This window comes from Salvelinus alpinus, chromosome 18 (genome assembly GCF_045679555.1).
Source record: "Salvelinus alpinus chromosome 18, SLU_Salpinus.1, whole genome shotgun sequence".
Lineage (NCBI taxonomy): Eukaryota > Metazoa > Chordata > Actinopteri > Salmoniformes > Salmonidae > Salvelinus > Salvelinus alpinus.
The window spans coordinates 12,450,758-12,468,202 of record NC_092103.1 but is presented as its reverse complement, the minus strand read 5'-3'; the positions used below and the strand labels follow the sequence as shown (position 1 = coordinate 12,468,202).

The 17,445-nt window shown below is 42.7% G+C and overlaps 1 protein-coding gene across 7 annotated transcripts; it reads left to right on the top strand.

The window, feature by feature from the left end:
* The first annotated feature begins 208 nt into the window (after window positions 1-208).
* LOC139543786 (protein regulator of cytokinesis 1-like) lies at window positions 209-16,949 on the top strand. 7 transcript variants are annotated; one of them, XM_071350198.1, is made up of 15 exons: window positions 210-414; window positions 1,017-1,149; window positions 1,247-1,369; window positions 1,491-1,724; window positions 1,902-2,072; window positions 2,192-2,341; window positions 2,645-2,795; window positions 4,423-4,559; window positions 8,715-8,810; window positions 11,607-11,759; window positions 12,218-12,319; window positions 12,659-12,760; window positions 14,706-14,810; window positions 16,182-16,250; window positions 16,714-16,949. In XM_071350198.1, exons 1-14 carry the CDS (start codon window positions 398-400, stop codon window positions 16,245-16,247), a joined length of 1,740 nt encoding a protein of 579 aa, XP_071206299.1. In that variant the 5' UTR covers window positions 210-397; the 3' UTR covers window positions 16,248-16,250; window positions 16,714-16,949. The 7 variants fall into 7 exon arrangements, with proteins under 7 accessions (XP_071206301.1, XP_071206299.1, XP_071206300.1 ...); XM_071350200.1 differs by having other exon boundaries at window positions 209-414; window positions 12,671-12,760; window positions 16,182-16,949; XM_071350199.1 differs by having other exon boundaries at window positions 12,668-12,760; window positions 16,182-16,949.
* The last annotated feature ends 496 nt before the right edge of the window (window positions 16,950-17,445 follow it).

The window sequence follows — 17,445 nt, the reverse complement described above, 5'->3', positions numbered from 1 at the left end:
AATGCATAGACTAATGTGTATCCATCGAATCAGCAACCTCTACCAACAAATAACATTGATATGGCGTGTGGCGTAATTTTATAAAAGTATTTTGACTTACTTTCTGTAGTACTGAAGTGAAAATGCAATGTAGCCTACTGTCCACTTGATGGCGGCAGAGAGCCTCCTGACCAAAGTGAGAAAATGGGAGTGCCATTGGTGAGTGAATAGCCTATTACAGCGCTTCTTGAACAAGGACATATTTTTTGAATTTTTTGGCACAAGCAGCTGAAAGGGTACTGCTTTCGCACCGCTGTAGTGACAAATGAAACTAGCCAGCCATCTACGTCTTTTTGTATAAATAATTGATATTCTTCAACAGCTACCTATTTTTCCTTTATTGTTGTCGGGGGAAACTATGTCAAGTCGGAGGAGGTAAGTTCAAGTTGACTTGGCTTGCTAAAGCATGCTAACGTTAGTACAGACAGTTAGCACCACAGTTATACAAAATCTTTGGTCGTACCAGTTAACTTAGCTAGTTAAAGTTAGCTGCATCAGTGTTTGGTTGATTACAATTAGAAGTTGCTTTCGCAATAGAAATAGCTAATGACATTGCAGCATTGCCCGAGATAGGGGAAATGTTCAAACCGTTGGTAGCTAGCTAACAGAGGACTAACGCTAATCTTTGATACTACGGGTATCATAGCCAACTGTGTGTTAGCGCTGGTCCGGGGTGTTATTTTTACATTCACCCCTAGATGGATTTCCACCTTAATATTGACAGGCTTTTACATACTTCTGCTACTCGCCAAAGTAAAGATGTTGCTAGAGTAATGTTTGCTGACGAACCTTTCTCTGCCGGAACCGCCAAACTAGTTATTATGGTCCATCCGTTGTAGTGCAGATCCAACGCATGCGCTTGGACCAGAGCTAGTCTGGCAGTGAACAAAGTGTTCAAAATAACTAGTTATATGTTTGCTGGCTACCTAGCCAGCATAAGTTACCAAATGTGATTGTCTTGTCACTCATCTCTGCAGTGAAGCCCTGGCTTTCTCGCTAGTGACGGGTATAAACCATGCCATGGCCAGGCTGGTGGGCATCTGGGACAGCATAGGCATTATGGAGGAGCAGAGGGTGGAGCGAATGGAGACGGTGAAGAAACACATTGAGGTGAGGCTTTAGAAAACAGTATATTCAGATGAACTGCATGTTACTGAATCCTCGTCAAGTAGTTAATTAACCAACTCTATGACACTATTTTCCTAAGGGCCTTTTGAATGACATGATCACTGAGGAGGAAGCCTTGAAGCACCGCATCCGGGCCAATATCATCACTTTTCAAAAACAGCTGGATACCTTGTGCCTGGAAATGTCAATGGATCCAAACAAAGTAAGTGGTACTTTAAGGCTTTTTATAATCAACCTCAACAACATTGTTTGCTGCTTCCTTTCCTTGACTCCTTCCCTTCCTTTGTACTAACCTCCTGGTCTCCAACTTGTCCACCTGTCAGATGGAGGAGGGTCTGACAGTCCTCCAGATTGAGAAGAACCTGCGTCTGCGTGTGGAGGTTCTGACCAAGGAGAAGGTGGAGCGTTTGAAGGAGCTACACGGACTGCAGCAGGAGGATAAGGAACTGTGTGTGGAGCTGTGCGTCACCCCCTATTACATCCCCACTGGCAGCATGCCATCTCGCACGCAGCTACAGGAGCTCCGGGAGCACATCCAGACCCTCAGCGAGGAAAAGGTACTGTAATGGCTGCAGGCCATGTTGAAGATTTGGGTTTAGTGTGAATGTCATGTTGAACTTCCTATTGTCTTTAAAAAGCAACATTATTATTCAAAACTGTACATTTGTCATAACTGCTCATTACTGGTATTTTGGAGAGAGAAAAATCTAAACTCTTGTCACTCCATCCTGTAGAAGAGTCGTGCAAAGGTGTTCTCAGGTCTGCGTGAGGACATCAGGAAGCTGATGGAGGAGATGGGTCATGAACCAGAGACTAGCCTGGAGAAAGAGTCTGTGGGCCACGACGAGGATATATTCCTGCTCACTCATGAAAATATCAAAGCCCTCAAACTGCTGCTCTCCCAGGTACTGAAAATAATCTAGCTGCGCTACTAATGATTACTTAAATATTATATTGTAGTCTTTTAGTGTATCTGATGTGACCTCTAGGTCTGGGCCAATAGTATTTGTATCCTTTTGTGTAGATGGAGGTCAAGAAGGAATCACTGACAAATACTCTAGCTGAGCTGAAAGAACAATCCATGTGCCTGTGGAATCGTCTGGATGCGCTGGAGCAAGACTGCAATGTGTTCCAAGAGAGTGTGCAGGGTACCCTCTCTGACCAAATCACACAGGTTGGAACTCTCTCCTCCTTCACCACTGTGTTGGACAACGCTTCACATGCATACCACACACCACTGTTCAAAACAGTAAACCTTACACTATGACTACAATGTTGCCCCGGACTTAGCTAACAAGGGAACAGAACAGAGATGGTGCTAGTACCCCACAGTGTTTGAGACAGTTCTTACCCGGGTAATGTTCATTGGGGACCACTGAGGGAAAACGTGTTTCTTATAGTACCTCCTCGTATCACTGTTTCTGAGCGTTGTTTTCCTTTTTCTTCATACTGAACCTGAACATGTTGTACGGTCCAGTGGCAGGGGGAGGTGTACCGTCTGACAGACCTGCAGAAGACCAGGCTGGAGGATGTGATTGAAAAGGTCAGACAGGAACTAGTGACCTTCTGGGACAAGTGCACCCTGGGCCCTGAGCAGAGGGAACCCTTCAATGCCCACTTCTGTGACAGTGAGTAGAACAACACTATGAAATCTCACTCTCACAGACAAAATACACATACAGTGGGGCAAAAAAGTATTTAGTCAGCCACCAATTGTGCAAGTTCTCCCACTTAAAAAGATGAGAGAGGCCTGTAATTTGCATCATGGGTACACTTCAACTATGACAGACAAAATGAGAGAGAAAAATCCAGAAAATCACATTGTAGGATTTTTAATTAATTTATTTGCAAATTATGGTGGAAAATAAGTATTTGGTCAATAACAAAAGTTTATCTCAATACTTTGTTATATACCCTTTGTTGGCAATGACAGAGGTCAAACATTTTCTGTAAGTCTTCACAAGGTTTTCACACACTGTTGCTGGTATTTTGGCCCATTCCTCCATGCAGATCTCCTCTAGAGCAGTGATGTTTTGGGGCTGTTGCTGGGCAACACGGACTTTCAACTCGCTCCAAATATTTTTTATGGGGTTGAGATCTGGAGACTGGCTAGGCCACTCCAGGACCTTGAAATGCTTCTTACGAAGCCACTCCTTCGTTGCCCGGGCGGTGTGTTTGGGATCATTGTCATGCTGAAAGACCCAGCCATGTTTCATCTTCAATGCCCTTGCTGATGGACGGATCAGTCGTCCTGGTCCCTTTGCAGGAAAACAGCCCCAAAGCATGATGTTTCCACCCCCATGCTTCACAGTAGGTATGGTGTTCTTTGGATGCAACTCAGCATTCTTTGTCCTCCAAACACGACGAGTTGAGTTTTTACCAAAAAGTTATATTTTGGTTTCATCTGACCATATGACATTCTCCCAATCTTCTTCTGGATCATCCAAATGCTCTCTAGCAAACTTCAGACGGGCCTGGACATGTACTGGCTTAAACAGGGGGACACGTCTGGCACTGCAGGATTTGAGTCCCTGGCGGCGTAGTGTGTTACTGATGGTAGGCTTTACTTTGGTCCCAGCTCTCTGCAGGTCATTCACTAGGTCCCCCCGTGTGGTTCTGGGATTTTTGCTCACCGTTCTTGTGATCATTTTGACCCCACGGGGTGAGATCTTGCGTGGAGCCCCAGATCGAGGGAGATTATCAGTGGTCTTGTATGTCTTCCATTTCCTAATAATTGCTCCCACAGTTGATTTCTTCAAACCAAGCTGCTTACCTATTGCAGATTCAGTCTTCCCAGCCTGGTGCAGGTCTACAATTTTGTTTCTGGTGTCCTTTGACAGCTCTTTGGTCTTGGCCATAGTGGAGTTTGGAGTGTGACTGTTTGAGTTTGTGGACAGGTGTCTTTTATACTGATAACAAGTTCAAACAGGTGCCATTAATACAGGTAACGAGTGGAGGACAGAGGAGCCTCTTAAAGAAGAAGTTACAGGTCTGAGAGCCAGAAATCTTGCTTGTTTGTAGGTGACCAAATACTTATTTTCCACCATAATTTGCAAATAAATTCATTAAAAATCCTACAATGTGATTTTCTGGATTTTTTTCACCCCTCATTTTGTCTGTCATAGTTGAAGTGTACCTATGATGAAAATTACAGGCCTCATCTTTTTAAGTGGGAGAACTTGCACAATTGGTGGCTGACTAAATACTTTTTTGCCCCACTGTACATACTGATCGAACCAATCCGTTTTTCCCTAGATAACTTCACAGAGGAGTTGTTGGCGCTGCATGATGCTGCGCTATTGAAGGTGAAGAATTATTACGACCAGGTAAAGCCCTTACTGGAGGCCCTGCAGAGATGGGAGAAGTACTGGGCCCTCTTTCAGGACTTTGAGGTACTGCTGGTATTTGCGGTCAAGCTATGTTTGTGAATGAAATTGCAACATTTTGTAAAATTGTGCACTACTTGGTGCATGTCATCTAGGACTGTCCGCAACAACAAAAGATCTTGACTTCTTTCGACCAATCGATTGGTTTAAATTTAAAAAGGTGTATTTTTCCCTATATAGAAATCAACTAGCCTATATGTAGGCTAATGAGCTTGTCTTATGTTTTAAGCACAGTGATGAAATAATTAAGACACAAATGACTCGAGGGAGCCAGAGATAGCGATAGCCTACCCTCCTCCCCTTGCTGCTGGCTTTCTGCAGTTAAGCTCCTGAAGTTGCTGGTAATAGCCTGTAGACATAAAATAGCCTACATAAAGCTAACAAATAAAATGTAGAAGCCTGCAGATAGAAAATATCTTGACTAAAAATAAATATCCTATAAATAACATTGGCTATGCATGGTTTGTCTGCAAGGAACACTGTATCAACTTGGTCCGGCCTGAAGCTCACGCTAGCAAACTTGCAATATTGAATAAAATATTGTGGGCCCTCAGTTTCCCACACCAATTAGCTCCAGACAGACACGGCTGTGGACGCACAGTTGTAGACAATTTGCGCAAGGGATGAGAAGTAATCAGGTAGACCTATTTTACAACGTTTCCACCGGATCACAGCACAAGTGGTTATTGAAAGAGCTGGAAAATTTTTCAAATAGGCTAAGTTGAGGAGCTATTGTCTTTCTCAATGGATGTAAAAACAAACTTTGTTTACTTGCTGTTTGAGTTGAAGAAAAAATGACCTAGAAGTTCTTACTGACTTTATTGTCCCCATGGGGAAATGTTGTTGCAGTGTCATTTACATGTTTTAAAGTGGCGTTTAAATACTAAACAAAATTGACAATACAACTTTCATAACAGTTACATACCAATAAAAAAAATGTTTTTTAAAGACTAGCCTGCTGGCCTTACTGAGTCTATAGGAACATTAGCCCGAGCTATTTAGGAGGGATATCACCTGGCACAAATGATTGTCTGGTTCTGTTTTTCCTGCTGAGGGGTGCCCTATACCTGTGCCCAGAGGGGAGTAGTTCAAAGTCCGGGTACAGGGGGTGGCTTGGGTCTAAAATGATTTTGTGAGCCTTGCGGAGGGCCCTGACCTTAAAGATCTCATCCAGGCCTGTCTTTTTGACTCCAAGTATCTTGCTTGCTGTGGTGATAATCCTTCTCGGCATATTTCTCTGGCTGACAGTGGCATTGCCAAACCAATAACAAGTTCCACAGTGGTGGTGAGTTAAGACAATCAGAAATACTATCAGATCCCCAAATGGGCACGTTTTATAGGCCTACATTTGCACGCAGGCCAGGTAGCCTAGGCCTATTTCTCTGCATAATCCGGTGTCTGTCCTCAGAGCTACAAACAAAAGACAATTAATAAATTGACAACTCGTTAGTGGTATGAACTAAACCAAAACTTGTTCCTCATAAGCGTAGCCTAGATTGTATGGTCCTTAAACAACGTGTCCACTCCGACAATGAGAAAGGTAAAAGACAGTAATAATAATATATTGATTGCATTAATAGAAATTAAACAAATGTTGTAGATTAGAATGCTAAATGTACTACTGGTGATACTACCGCAATGGACTAGTCCACTGAGACTGGCGTGAATCAGACGGTGTCTCGTGTACCATATGTATTTTTTATTTTTTTTTGTACAAAAATGATATATACACTACCGTTCAAAAGTTTGGGGTCACTTAGAAATGTTCTTGTTTTTGAAAGAAAATGCCCATTAAAATAACATCAAATTGATCCGAAATACAGTGTAGACATGGTTAATGATGTAAATGACTATTGTAGTTGGAAACTGCATTTTTAAAAACATTTTTTTTTAATGGAATATCTACATAGGCGTACGGAGGCCCATTATCAGCAACCGTCACTCCTGTGTTCCAATGGCACGTTGTGTTAGCTAATTGAAGTTTATCATTTTAAAATGGCTAATTGATCATTAGAAAACCATTTAGCATTTATGTTAGCACAGCTGAAAACTGTTGTATTGATTTAAACTAGTTGAGTATATGGAGCATCAGCATTTGTGGGTTTGATTACAGGCTCAAAATGGCCAGAAACAAAGTGCCTTCTTCTGAAACTCGTCAGTCTATTCTTGTTCTGAGAAATGAAGGCTATTCCATGCGAGAAATTGCCAAGAAACTGAAGATCTCGTATAGCGCTGTGTACTACTCCCTTCACAGAACAGCGTAAACTGGCTCTAACCAGAATAGAAAGAGGAGTGGTAGGCCCCGGTGCACAACTGAGCAATAAGGTAAGTATGTTAGTGTCTAGTTTGAGAAACAGACACCTCACAAGTCCTCACGGGCAGCTTCATTAAATAGTACTTGCAAAACACCAGTCTCAACGTCAACAGTTAAGAGGTGACTCCGGGATGCTGGCCTTCTAGGCAGAGTTGCAAAGAAAAAGCTATATCTCAGACTGGCCAATAAAAAGGTTAAGATGGGCAAAAGAACAGACACGGGACAGAGGAAGATTGGGGGTAAAAAGTGTTATGGACAGACTAATCTAAGTTTTAGGTGTTCGGATCACAAAGAAGAACATTCGTCAGATGCAGAAAAGATGCTGGAGGAGTGCTTGACGCCATCTGTCAAGCATGGTGGAGGCAATGTGATGGTCTGGGGGTGCTTTGGTGGTGGTAAAGTGGGAGATTTGTACAAGGTTAAAGGGATCTTGAAGAAGGAAGGCTGTCACTCCATTTTGCAATGCCATGCCATACTCAGTGGACAGTGCTTAATTGGAGCCAATTTCCTCCTCCTACAGGACAATGATTCAAAGCACAGCTCCAAACGTTACAATAACTATTTAGGGAAGAAGCAGTCAGCTGGTATTCTGTCTATAATGGAGTGGACAGCATTGTCACCGGATCTCAACCCTATTTTGTTGTTGTGGAAGCAGCTTGACCGGGTACATAAGAAGTGCCCATCAAGCCAATCCAACTTGTAGGAGGTGCTTCAGGAAGCATGGGGTGAAATCTCTTCAGATTACCTCAACAAATTGACAACTAGAATGCCAAAGGTCTGCAAGGCTGTATTGCTGTTTTGCATTGCAGTCTTATTCTAAAATTGATTAAATAATAATTTTTCCTCATCAATCTCCACACAATACCCCAAAATGACAAAGCAAAAACAGGTTGTTAAAATTTTGGGCAAATGTATTACAAATAAAAAAAGAGATGCCTTATTTACCTAAGTATTCAGATGCTTTATGATACTCGACAAACACCTGTCTATATAACACCTGACAGGGGTAAAACCAAGCCATGAGGTCGAAGGAATTGTCCGTAGAGCTCTGAGACAGGATTGTGTGGAGGCACCGACCTGTGGGAAGGGTGGCAAAACATTTCTGCAGCATTGAAGGTCCCCAAGAATACAGTGGCCTCCGTCATTCTTAAATGGAAGAAGTTTGGAACCACCAAGACTCTACTTATAGCTGGCTACCTCCAGACTTGAACCCGATCGAACATCTCTGGAGAGACCTGAAAATAACTTTTGCGACGCTCCCAATCCAACCTGATAGAGTTGGAGAGGATCTGCAGAGGAGAAACTCCCCAAATACAGGTGTCCCAAGCTTGTAGCGTCATAAAGAAGACTTAAGGCTGTAATTGCTGCCAAAGCTGCTTCAACAGTACTTTCAGTTTTGCATTTTTAATAAATTTGCAAACATTTCAACAACAAAAACATTTTTTTTGCTTTGATATTGTGTGTAGATTGAAGAGAAATTATTTAATACATTTTAGATTAAGGCTATAACGTAAGAAGCTGTAGAAAGGGGGGTCTGAATACTTTCCCGAATACACTGAATATTTTGTTTTTGTTTCCAGCAAATCCTAAACAGATTACATTAGGGCTGACCCCATGTAGTTGACTGGTTGATGGTCAACCAATAGCCTATCAACCAGTTGACTAAATGGGGTCAGCCCTAATGTGATCTGTTTTAGATTTGCTGCATCAACAACAAAAAATCGACCGTAGATACTAGACAACAATCTGCTCATTTTCTGATACAAGTTCAGTGTGTTGCTAATTTTGTTATTCTATATAATTTGACAAGAAAATGTATAATCTATTACTGAAACTTCCCTTTGCAGAAAAAGGCCAATGATCCAAACCGTTTCTCCAACAGAGGAGGAGCCCTTCTTAAAGAGGCCAAAGAGAAGGTCAAAGTTCAAAAGATGCTGCCAAAGGTAAGACTTCATTTGATTTAAGTCATGTCCTTCTATAAATTTGTATGGCGGTTGGCTTTACAGTCTGAAGGAAAGGCAAATACCTTTCATTCATCTCTGACAATTACCTGCTTAAAATCTGTAAGTTGTAGAAATTATAGTCTTTACATTTTTACATATAAAATATGTTTATGAAAAGTGACAGACATGGTTGATGATGGTAATCAAACAAACTCCTGCTAAATTAAGGCACTTTGCAGTCCAGCGTTAAATCACCACAGCTTCTATTCACAACCGCTCACTGGAGCATCCAAAGATCGGTTCAAGGTCATTCTCATATGCTGCTTATATGGTGGTGTCCTTGAAGTTGTAGTCTGGTGTAAAATGCCAATGACGTATACAGTGCATTTAGAAATTCCATCATTCTTAAATGGAAGAAGTTTGGAACCACCAAGACTCTTCCTAGAGCTGGCCGCCCGGCCAAACTGAGCAATCGGTGGAGAAGGACCTTGGTCTGGGAGACCAAGAACCCGATTCTCACGCTGACACATCTCCTGAGTTCCTCAGGCGGTGGGAAAATCTTCCAGAAGGACAACTATCTCTGCAGCACCCCACTAATCAGGCCTTAATGGTAGAGTGGCCAGACGGATGCCACTCCTCAGTAAAAAGCATATGACAGCCCGCTTGGAGTTTGCCAAAAGGCACCTATAGGACTCTCAGACCATGAGAAACCAGATTCTCTGGTCTGATGAAACCAAGATTGAACTTTTTGGCCAGTATGCCAAGCGTCACGTCTGGAGGAAGCCTGTCACCATCCCTATGGTGAGGCATGGTGGTGGCAGCATCGTGCTGTGGGGATGTTTTTCAGCGGCAGTGACTGGGGGACTAGTCAGGATCAAGGGAAAGATGAACGGAGCGAAGTACGGAGAGATCCTTGATGAAAACCTGCTCCAGAGCACTCAGGACCTCAGTCTGGGGTGAAGGTTTACCTTCCAACAGGACAATGACCCTAAGCACACAGCCAAGGCAATGAGCGAGTGGCTTCGGAACAAGTCTCTGAATGTCCTTGAGTGGCCCAGCCAGAGCCCAGACTTGAACCTGATCAAACATCTCTGGAGAGACCTGAAAAAAAACTGTGCAGCAACACTCCCCATCCAACCTGACAGAGCCTGAGAGGATCTGCAGAGAAGAATGGGAGAAACTCCCCAAATACAGGTGTGCCAAGCTTGTAGTGTCATATCCAAGAAGACTCGAGGCTGTAATCGCTGCCAAAGGTGCTTCAACAAAGTACTGATTAAAGGGTCTGTATACTTATGTAAATGTGCAATTTCAGTTTTGTATTTAAGACATTTGCAAATAATGTTTTGTCATTATGGGTGGTGATGCAACGATATGACATTTTTGGCCGATAGCGATATCCGATATTTTCCTTGCTAAAAAACACGATATCGATATTTAAAATTTTAGCGGCCTTTTAAGCATTCTAGCACAGTTAAGTAGTTAACACACACACATGGACGCAGCGGTCTAAGGCACGGCATCTCATTGCAGGAGGCGTCACTACAGTCCCTGTTTTGAATCCAGGCTGTATCACATCTGGCCGTGATTGGGAGTCCCATAGGGCTGCGCACAATTGTACATACAGTGGGGAGAACAAGTATTTGATACACTGCCGATTTTGCAGGTTATCCTACTTACAAAGCATGTAGAGGTCTGTAATTTTTATCATAGGTACACTTCAACTGTGAGAGACAGAATCTAAAACAAAAATCCAGAAAATCACATTGTATGATTTTTAAGTAATTAATTTGCATTTTATTGCATGACATAAGTATTTGATCACCTACCAACCAGTAAGAATTCTGGCTCTCACAGACCTGTTAGTTTTCCTTTAAGAAGCCCTCCTGTTCTCCACTCATTACCTGTATTAACTGCACCTGTTTGAACTCGTTACCTGTATAAAAGACACCTGTCCACACACTCAATCAAACAGACTCCAACCTCTCCACAATGGCGTTGTAAACACATCGTTCGTGGCCGGTGTTTGCTAGTTTGCAGACTTTTGTACAGCTTTGACAGTGCTACTGTATCTTTTTTGACATGCAAAGACCCAAACGGCATTCCATAGTATGTATGTCTTGACGTTAATAGCAGTGACACTATTACTGTGTAACTCCGATAGGGCAACATCTGAAAAATAGCGCACTTGGTAGTGTGTACCGGTGCTCGACCAGTTGGCGAAAGCCAATATCACTCACGACAGAAAACGGTTGATTATCAAGGGCAATGAATTCCATAATCTTGGATTTTGCCTTTTGATTTGTCTCGCTAAAGTTTTCTTACTCTTTCAAATGACTGTTCGACTCGTTGACTGCTCGAGCCACACCTCAGACATTGTGGGCTAGGTTGTGAATGCTGTGTTGCACGTGTAGCGCCAGATTTTACGTGGCGTGATTACGGCATTTACCTACGTTATATAGGTATGCACGTCAGCTTGGACATCGGTTTTGCTCATCAGCGTTAAACTAGACATCAGCCGATACCGATGGTGGCATTTTTAGCTAATATTGTCCGATTCCGATATGTTCACCGATATATCGTGCATCCCTAATTATGGGGTATTGTGTGTAGATTTTATGAGGGGAAAAAACTATTTAATCCATTTTAGAATACAGCTGTAGCGTAAATAAAATAAGGAAAAGGTCAAGGGGTCTGAATACTTTCCAAATGCACTGTAAATGCCAGTGAGAGGTGTGTGTAAAGGCTTTTTACAAAGGAAAAGTGACGTTGTTTCTCCCTGTTATGTGATGTGACCAGTTGGAGGAAGAGCTGAAGAAGGGGGTTGAAGCCTGGGAGAAGGACCAGGGTTCTGCCTTCCTGGTTCAGGGCCGGAGAGTCATGACCTACATCTCCAGCCAATGGGAGGAGTACAAGCAGCAGAGGGACAAGGAGAAAAGTGAACGTGCCGCCGTAAGTCCAGCCCCTCCTAATTCTCACCCATAGATTACCACAGTATGAGTCATAATCCCCATAAACCCTAGCAGTCAAACAGGGAATTGGTTCCAATTGTTTTTCCACCATGCATTTTTCCCATAGGGGATTTGAAAAACACTTAAATGAAGGGCTGTGTTTCGTCTAGACTTACTCTGGCATAATGTTTTGATACCTGTGTAAATCTCTCTTACAAGGTGACTGTTTTTCATCACAAACTATCGTAAAGCCATATCTCTGTTCCCATGTGCAAAAGAACAATTCTAAAACTTGCTGTGTTGAACTTAGATTAAAATAGACTTCTACAGAGTATTGTGGTCAACATGTGTAACTGCCGAATGGCAATGCTGAGAAATGGGGATATGACCATTCTGGGGAACTGATTGTTTGTTACTGACTGGTCTGTGACTGAGGCTTTGTTTGTCTCTGTGTTGAAGTTGCAGACATCAAAGAAGGGGGAGATGACGACTCCATTCAAAACTCCCACTAAGAGGGCCCATGGAGGGATAAACGGCCCCACCCCCAACAAGATCAGAAAGGTACTAGGGCTGGGAATTGCCAGGGTCCGGACAAGCTACGAAGGAAAAATACTGTAGTTTTGGTACAGGGACAGCTGACTAGCACAAACATAATATTGCGATTTTGTAAAAAAAAAAAAAAATCCAGATATGTAGCTGTAGAAGGTACAGTAACTAGCACTTACAGTGGTCCTTATGAGACTAGTTCACTGGCCTCCGAAACCAACTCGACACTTTATTATTGTGGTAACACTTATTTTGATATAATTGCGTAATGTAAGAATCTCTCATTAAGTACCTTACATAGGTGGAACATTTAAGAAATGTGTCACTAGTCTTACATGACCTTGACCCACATAGCCCTTTCAGAAGACTCCTAGCCAGCTTACCAGGGTGCGGTCATCCAGCACCTTCATACGTGTGCCCAGCAGCAAGCCTCCTCTCTCCCAGGTTCAGATGCAGGTACACACCCAGCATTCACTCCAAACTGTGGACCATCATTGGTTCATTGGTTCTTGTGCATGCACACTTATATCCAACTTGGATAGTGAACATCTTCCATTTATATAGCGCGATGACTATTAAGACAACCACTAGGTGATTGCTGTTATAGAGTTTTGCCTATTCGAGCAGTAAGCCACTTTCCAGTCTACCTAGCTTGTGAAAGACACAGTATTGACAGCGAAATCAAAACTTGTCTTTAGAATCTAATCTCTTTCCAAGTTATTAATTCTATTAAAGAGATGTAGAAATACACTGCTCAAAAAAATTAAGGGAACACTTAAACAACACAATGTAACTCCAAGTCAATCACACTTCTGTGAAATCAAACTGTCCACTTAGGAAGCAACACTGATTGACAATAAATTTCACATGCTGTTGTGCAAATGGAATAGACAACAGGTGGAAATTATAGGCAATTAGCAAGACACCCCCAATAAAGGAGTGGTTCTGCAGGTGGTGACCACAGACCACTTCTCAGTTCCTATGCTTCCTGGCTGATGTTTTGGTCACTTTTGAATGCTGGCGGTGCTTTCACTCTAGTGGTAGCATGAGACGGAGTCTACAACCCACACAAGTGGCTCAGGTAGTGCAGCTCATCCAGGATGGCACATCAATGCGAGCTGTGGCAAGAAGGTTTGCTGTGTCTGTCAGCGTAGTGTCCAGAGCATGGAGGCGCTACCAGGAGACAGGCCAGTACACCAGGAGACGTGGAGGAGGCCGTAGGAGGGCAACAACCCAGCAGCAGGACCGCTACCTCCGCCTTTGTGCGAGGAGGAGCAGGTGGAGCACTGCCAGAGCCCTGCAAAATGACCTCCAGCAGGCCACAAATGTGCATGTGTCTGCTCAGACGGTCAGAAACAGACTCCATGAGGGCCCGACGTCCACAGGTGGGGATTGTGCTTACAGCCCAACACCGTGCAGGACGTTTGGCATTTGCCAGAGAACAGCAAGATTGGCAAATTCGCCACTGGCGCCCTGTGCTCTAAACAGATGAAAGCAGGTTCACACTGAGCACGTGACAGACGTGACAGAGTCTGGAGACGCCGTGGAGAACGTTCTGCTGCCTGCAACATCCCCCAGCATGACCGGTTTGGCGGTAGGTCAGTCATGGTGTGGGGTGGCATTTCTCTGGGGGGGCCGCACAGCCCTCCATGTGCTCGCCAGAGGTAGCCTGACTGCCATTAGGTACCGAGATGAGATCCTCAGACCCCTTGTGAGACCATATGCTGGTGCGGTTGGCCCTGGGTTCCTCCTAATGCAAGACAATGCTAGACCTCATGTGTGTCAGCAGTTCCTGCAAGAGGAAGGCATTGATGCTATGGACCGTTCCCCAGACCTGAATCCAATTGAGCACATCTGGGACATCATGTCTCGCTCCATCCACCAACGCCACACCACAGACTGGCCAGGAGTTGGCGGATGCTTTAGTCCAGGTCTGGGAGGAGATCCCTCAGGAGACCATCCGCCACCTCATCAGGAGCATGCCCAGGCGTTGTAGGGAGGTCATACAGGCACGTGGAAGCCACACACACTACTGAGCCTCATTTTGACTTGTTTTAAGGACATTACATCAAAGTTGGATCAGCCTGTAGTGTGGTTTTCCACTTTAATTTTGAGTGTGACGTCAAATCCAGACCTCCATGGGTTGATACATTTGATTTCCATTAATAATTTTTGTGTGATTTTGTTGTCAGCACATTCAACTATGTAAAGAAAAGTATTTAATAAGAATATTTCATTCATTCAGATCTAGGATGTGTTATTTTAGTGTTCCCTTTATTTTTTTGAGCAGTGTATAATACTTCAGGTGGATTCGATAGGTAAGCAGAGAAGGTGTGCTGCATGTTCAGTTTGTTGACTCTGATGTGCCGTGTTTGTTTGTGTCCACTCATTGGCTGTGCAGAAAATGAGGCCCCTGGAGAGCAGCAGCAGTCAGAGAACGCCCCTGCTTGAGTGCAACAGTACAGAGAGGAAACAACCTGTTGACATCAGCTACGCTGACTTCACTGTGAGACCAGACTTTTAAACTATACTCTGACTTCAAGACCAGCTGTTAATTATTTTTTTTTACAAATATTTGTGTAGGATTTTTCTCTCAGCTCTATAGTCAACCAATTACATAAATTCAATAAACATGGCACTTTACAAAACAAAAGCAATTCATACATTCTCATAGATCATCATATATTGTTAGTTGTGCCTTTTAAACTATACTCTGACTTCACTGTAAGACTAACCTTTTAAACTAAACTCTACAACCCTCTTGTCTGCAGATACATTTTGCTCTTTTATAAATCACATTTCCTGCAATTCTACACATTTTGTCATGGGGTGGAGAGAAAATATTAGTTTTAAATCAAATTTCCTGCAATTTATATATTGTTAGACCAGCCTTTTAAACTATACTCGGACTTCACTGTAAGACCATCCTTAAGACTGTGTCACTGTGTACTTCAATAATGAATTTACAGTGCATTCAGAAAGTATTCAGATCCCTTTACTTTTTTCCCACATTTTTATTCGTTACAGCCTTATTCTAAAATTGTCCACCTGTGGTAAATGCAATTGATTTGGAAAAACACCGGTCTGTATAAGGTCCCACAGTTGGCAGTGCATGTCAGAGCAAAAACCAAACCATGAGATTAAAGGAATTGTCCGTAAAGCTCCGAGACCGGATCGGGGCAAGTCTCAAAGTCTAGGCTGGGCCAGTAATCGAGAAGTTGCTGGTTCAAATCCCTGAGCTGACTAGGTGAAATTTGTCGACGTGCCCTTGAGCAAGGCACTCAATCCTAATTGCTCTTGTAAGTCGCTATGGATCAGAGCGTCTGCTAAATGTAAAGTCTCTGAATGTCCTTGAGTGGCCCAGCCAGAGCCCGGACTTGAACCCAATCAACCATCTCTGGAGAGACCTGAAAATAGCTGTGCAGCGACACTCCCCATCCAACCTGACAGAGAAGAATGGGAGAAACTGCCCAAATACAGGTGTGCCAAGCTTGTAGCGTCATACCCAAGAAGACTCAAGGCTGTAATTGCTGCCAAAGGTGCTTCAACAAAGTACTGACTAAAGAGTCTGAATACTTCTATAAATGTGATATTTCTGTATTTTTGTTGTAGAATTGCACAAATATTGAAACCTGTTTTCTTTGTCATTATGGGGTATTGTGTGTAGATTGATGCGTTGGAACTTTTTTTTTAAATAGATTTTGGAATAAGGCTGTAACGTAACGAAATGTGGAAAAAGTCAAGGGGTCTGAATACTTTCCGAATCCACTAAGTTAAATGTTGACCTAAGTTTTTCCTCACTTTCTACTCCAACAGTGCTTTTTTGGGGGGGAGGTTATGATATCAGTTACTGAAATATGTCTTTCATTCCCTCCAGAGTGCGCTGTCCAAAAAGACAAGTGACGCAGTTTTCAATTCCACAGCAAAGGACCCCACGTTTTAAGAGGTGCGTGCACAGTTCACTCCTCAGAGGTTGTGTTCTGTCCACTTGGCACTCTTCACCTGGCTATACGGCCAGTGTTTTGTAATGGTCAGTGAGCATTTCAGGTAACGCAAGCTTCAACGGACAAGTCTTTGATGTCTTGACGCATCTAATTTGAGCTAATTGGTGTTGCTGTTCGAAATCTAACAAATTCTGCCTTTATGTATAGTAATACTTATTTTATACAACCTGCATGGAAGTGGATTGGTCAAAAGGGACTCTTAGTAGAACTTGCAACGTATTGTAATAGTAAAGGTGTGGATGAAACTGTCATAAAGCCATGTTTACCAGTGATTAATATTCTGCTGTCCGGGGCAGGTATTGCACGAGTTTGATACTTTTTTTTTAAAGGTAGAGCCCCTTAGATGTTAGACATGCAGTACTTTAATATTAATTTTAAATGTTTTACTTTTTAATGAATGACCAGGTAACACCAGAGGAAGCATCCTGTTTTGATACAGACCTTCCAGCAGATCTACATGCTACTCTTTTTTTTTATATATATATATATATATATTGCTTTCTTGTAAAGCTACTTCTTATTTGTTTCTTCTGCACGCACACTATCTTGGCAATGTGTTTTGTCTTTGTCCTTATGTCAACATGTGAGTTTTACTGTTTCTTGTATACCTATTAATAAATATGACACCTGTCTTTTACTTACAGTAGTGCATGCATTTTCATACTGGTCCCGCGTGGGATTTGAACTCCACAACCTTGGTGTTGCAAGCAGCATGCTCTATCAACAGAGCTACACGGTGGTGTTTGAACTTTTATCTACAGTATAGCTTAATACACATGAAATGATGGCACGGGAGAGGTTGGCTTTATTCATGATAGGGAATGTTGATTTAGAGCCAAAGTCCTGAGATTGATCCAGACCCTGTAAACGTGAATGAATGATATTCCTCTTCTGCTCCATCAATCCTGGATTGTTTCATTGACCTTGAGTCAAAACACTCCTTTACCGTTGACCGACGAGTGGGATTGTAGAAACCAATTAATTGTCATGGATAATCAAGTTAGTCATTTATGAACAGGGAGAAGAGGATTTTGGCTGTATACTTGCCTCACTCAAACAATGGCATGATGGTCAAGAACGTCTAAATGCTTTCAAGGCAACACAGTATTACACAATTAAAGCTGTTTGCTATTCAAC

Excerpts from the sequence above, each read along its gene's own strand:
- LOC139543786 (XM_071350198.1), top strand. Across the intron at positions 2,342-2,644 it reads TCTCTGACCAAATCACACAG|TGGCAGGGGGAGGTGTACCG; the intron begins GTTGGAACTCTC and ends TGTACGGTCCAG. Across the intron at positions 12,761-14,705 it reads TCTCCCAGGTTCAGATGCAG|AAAATGAGGCCCCTGGAGAG; the intron begins GTACACACCCAG and ends TTGGCTGTGCAG.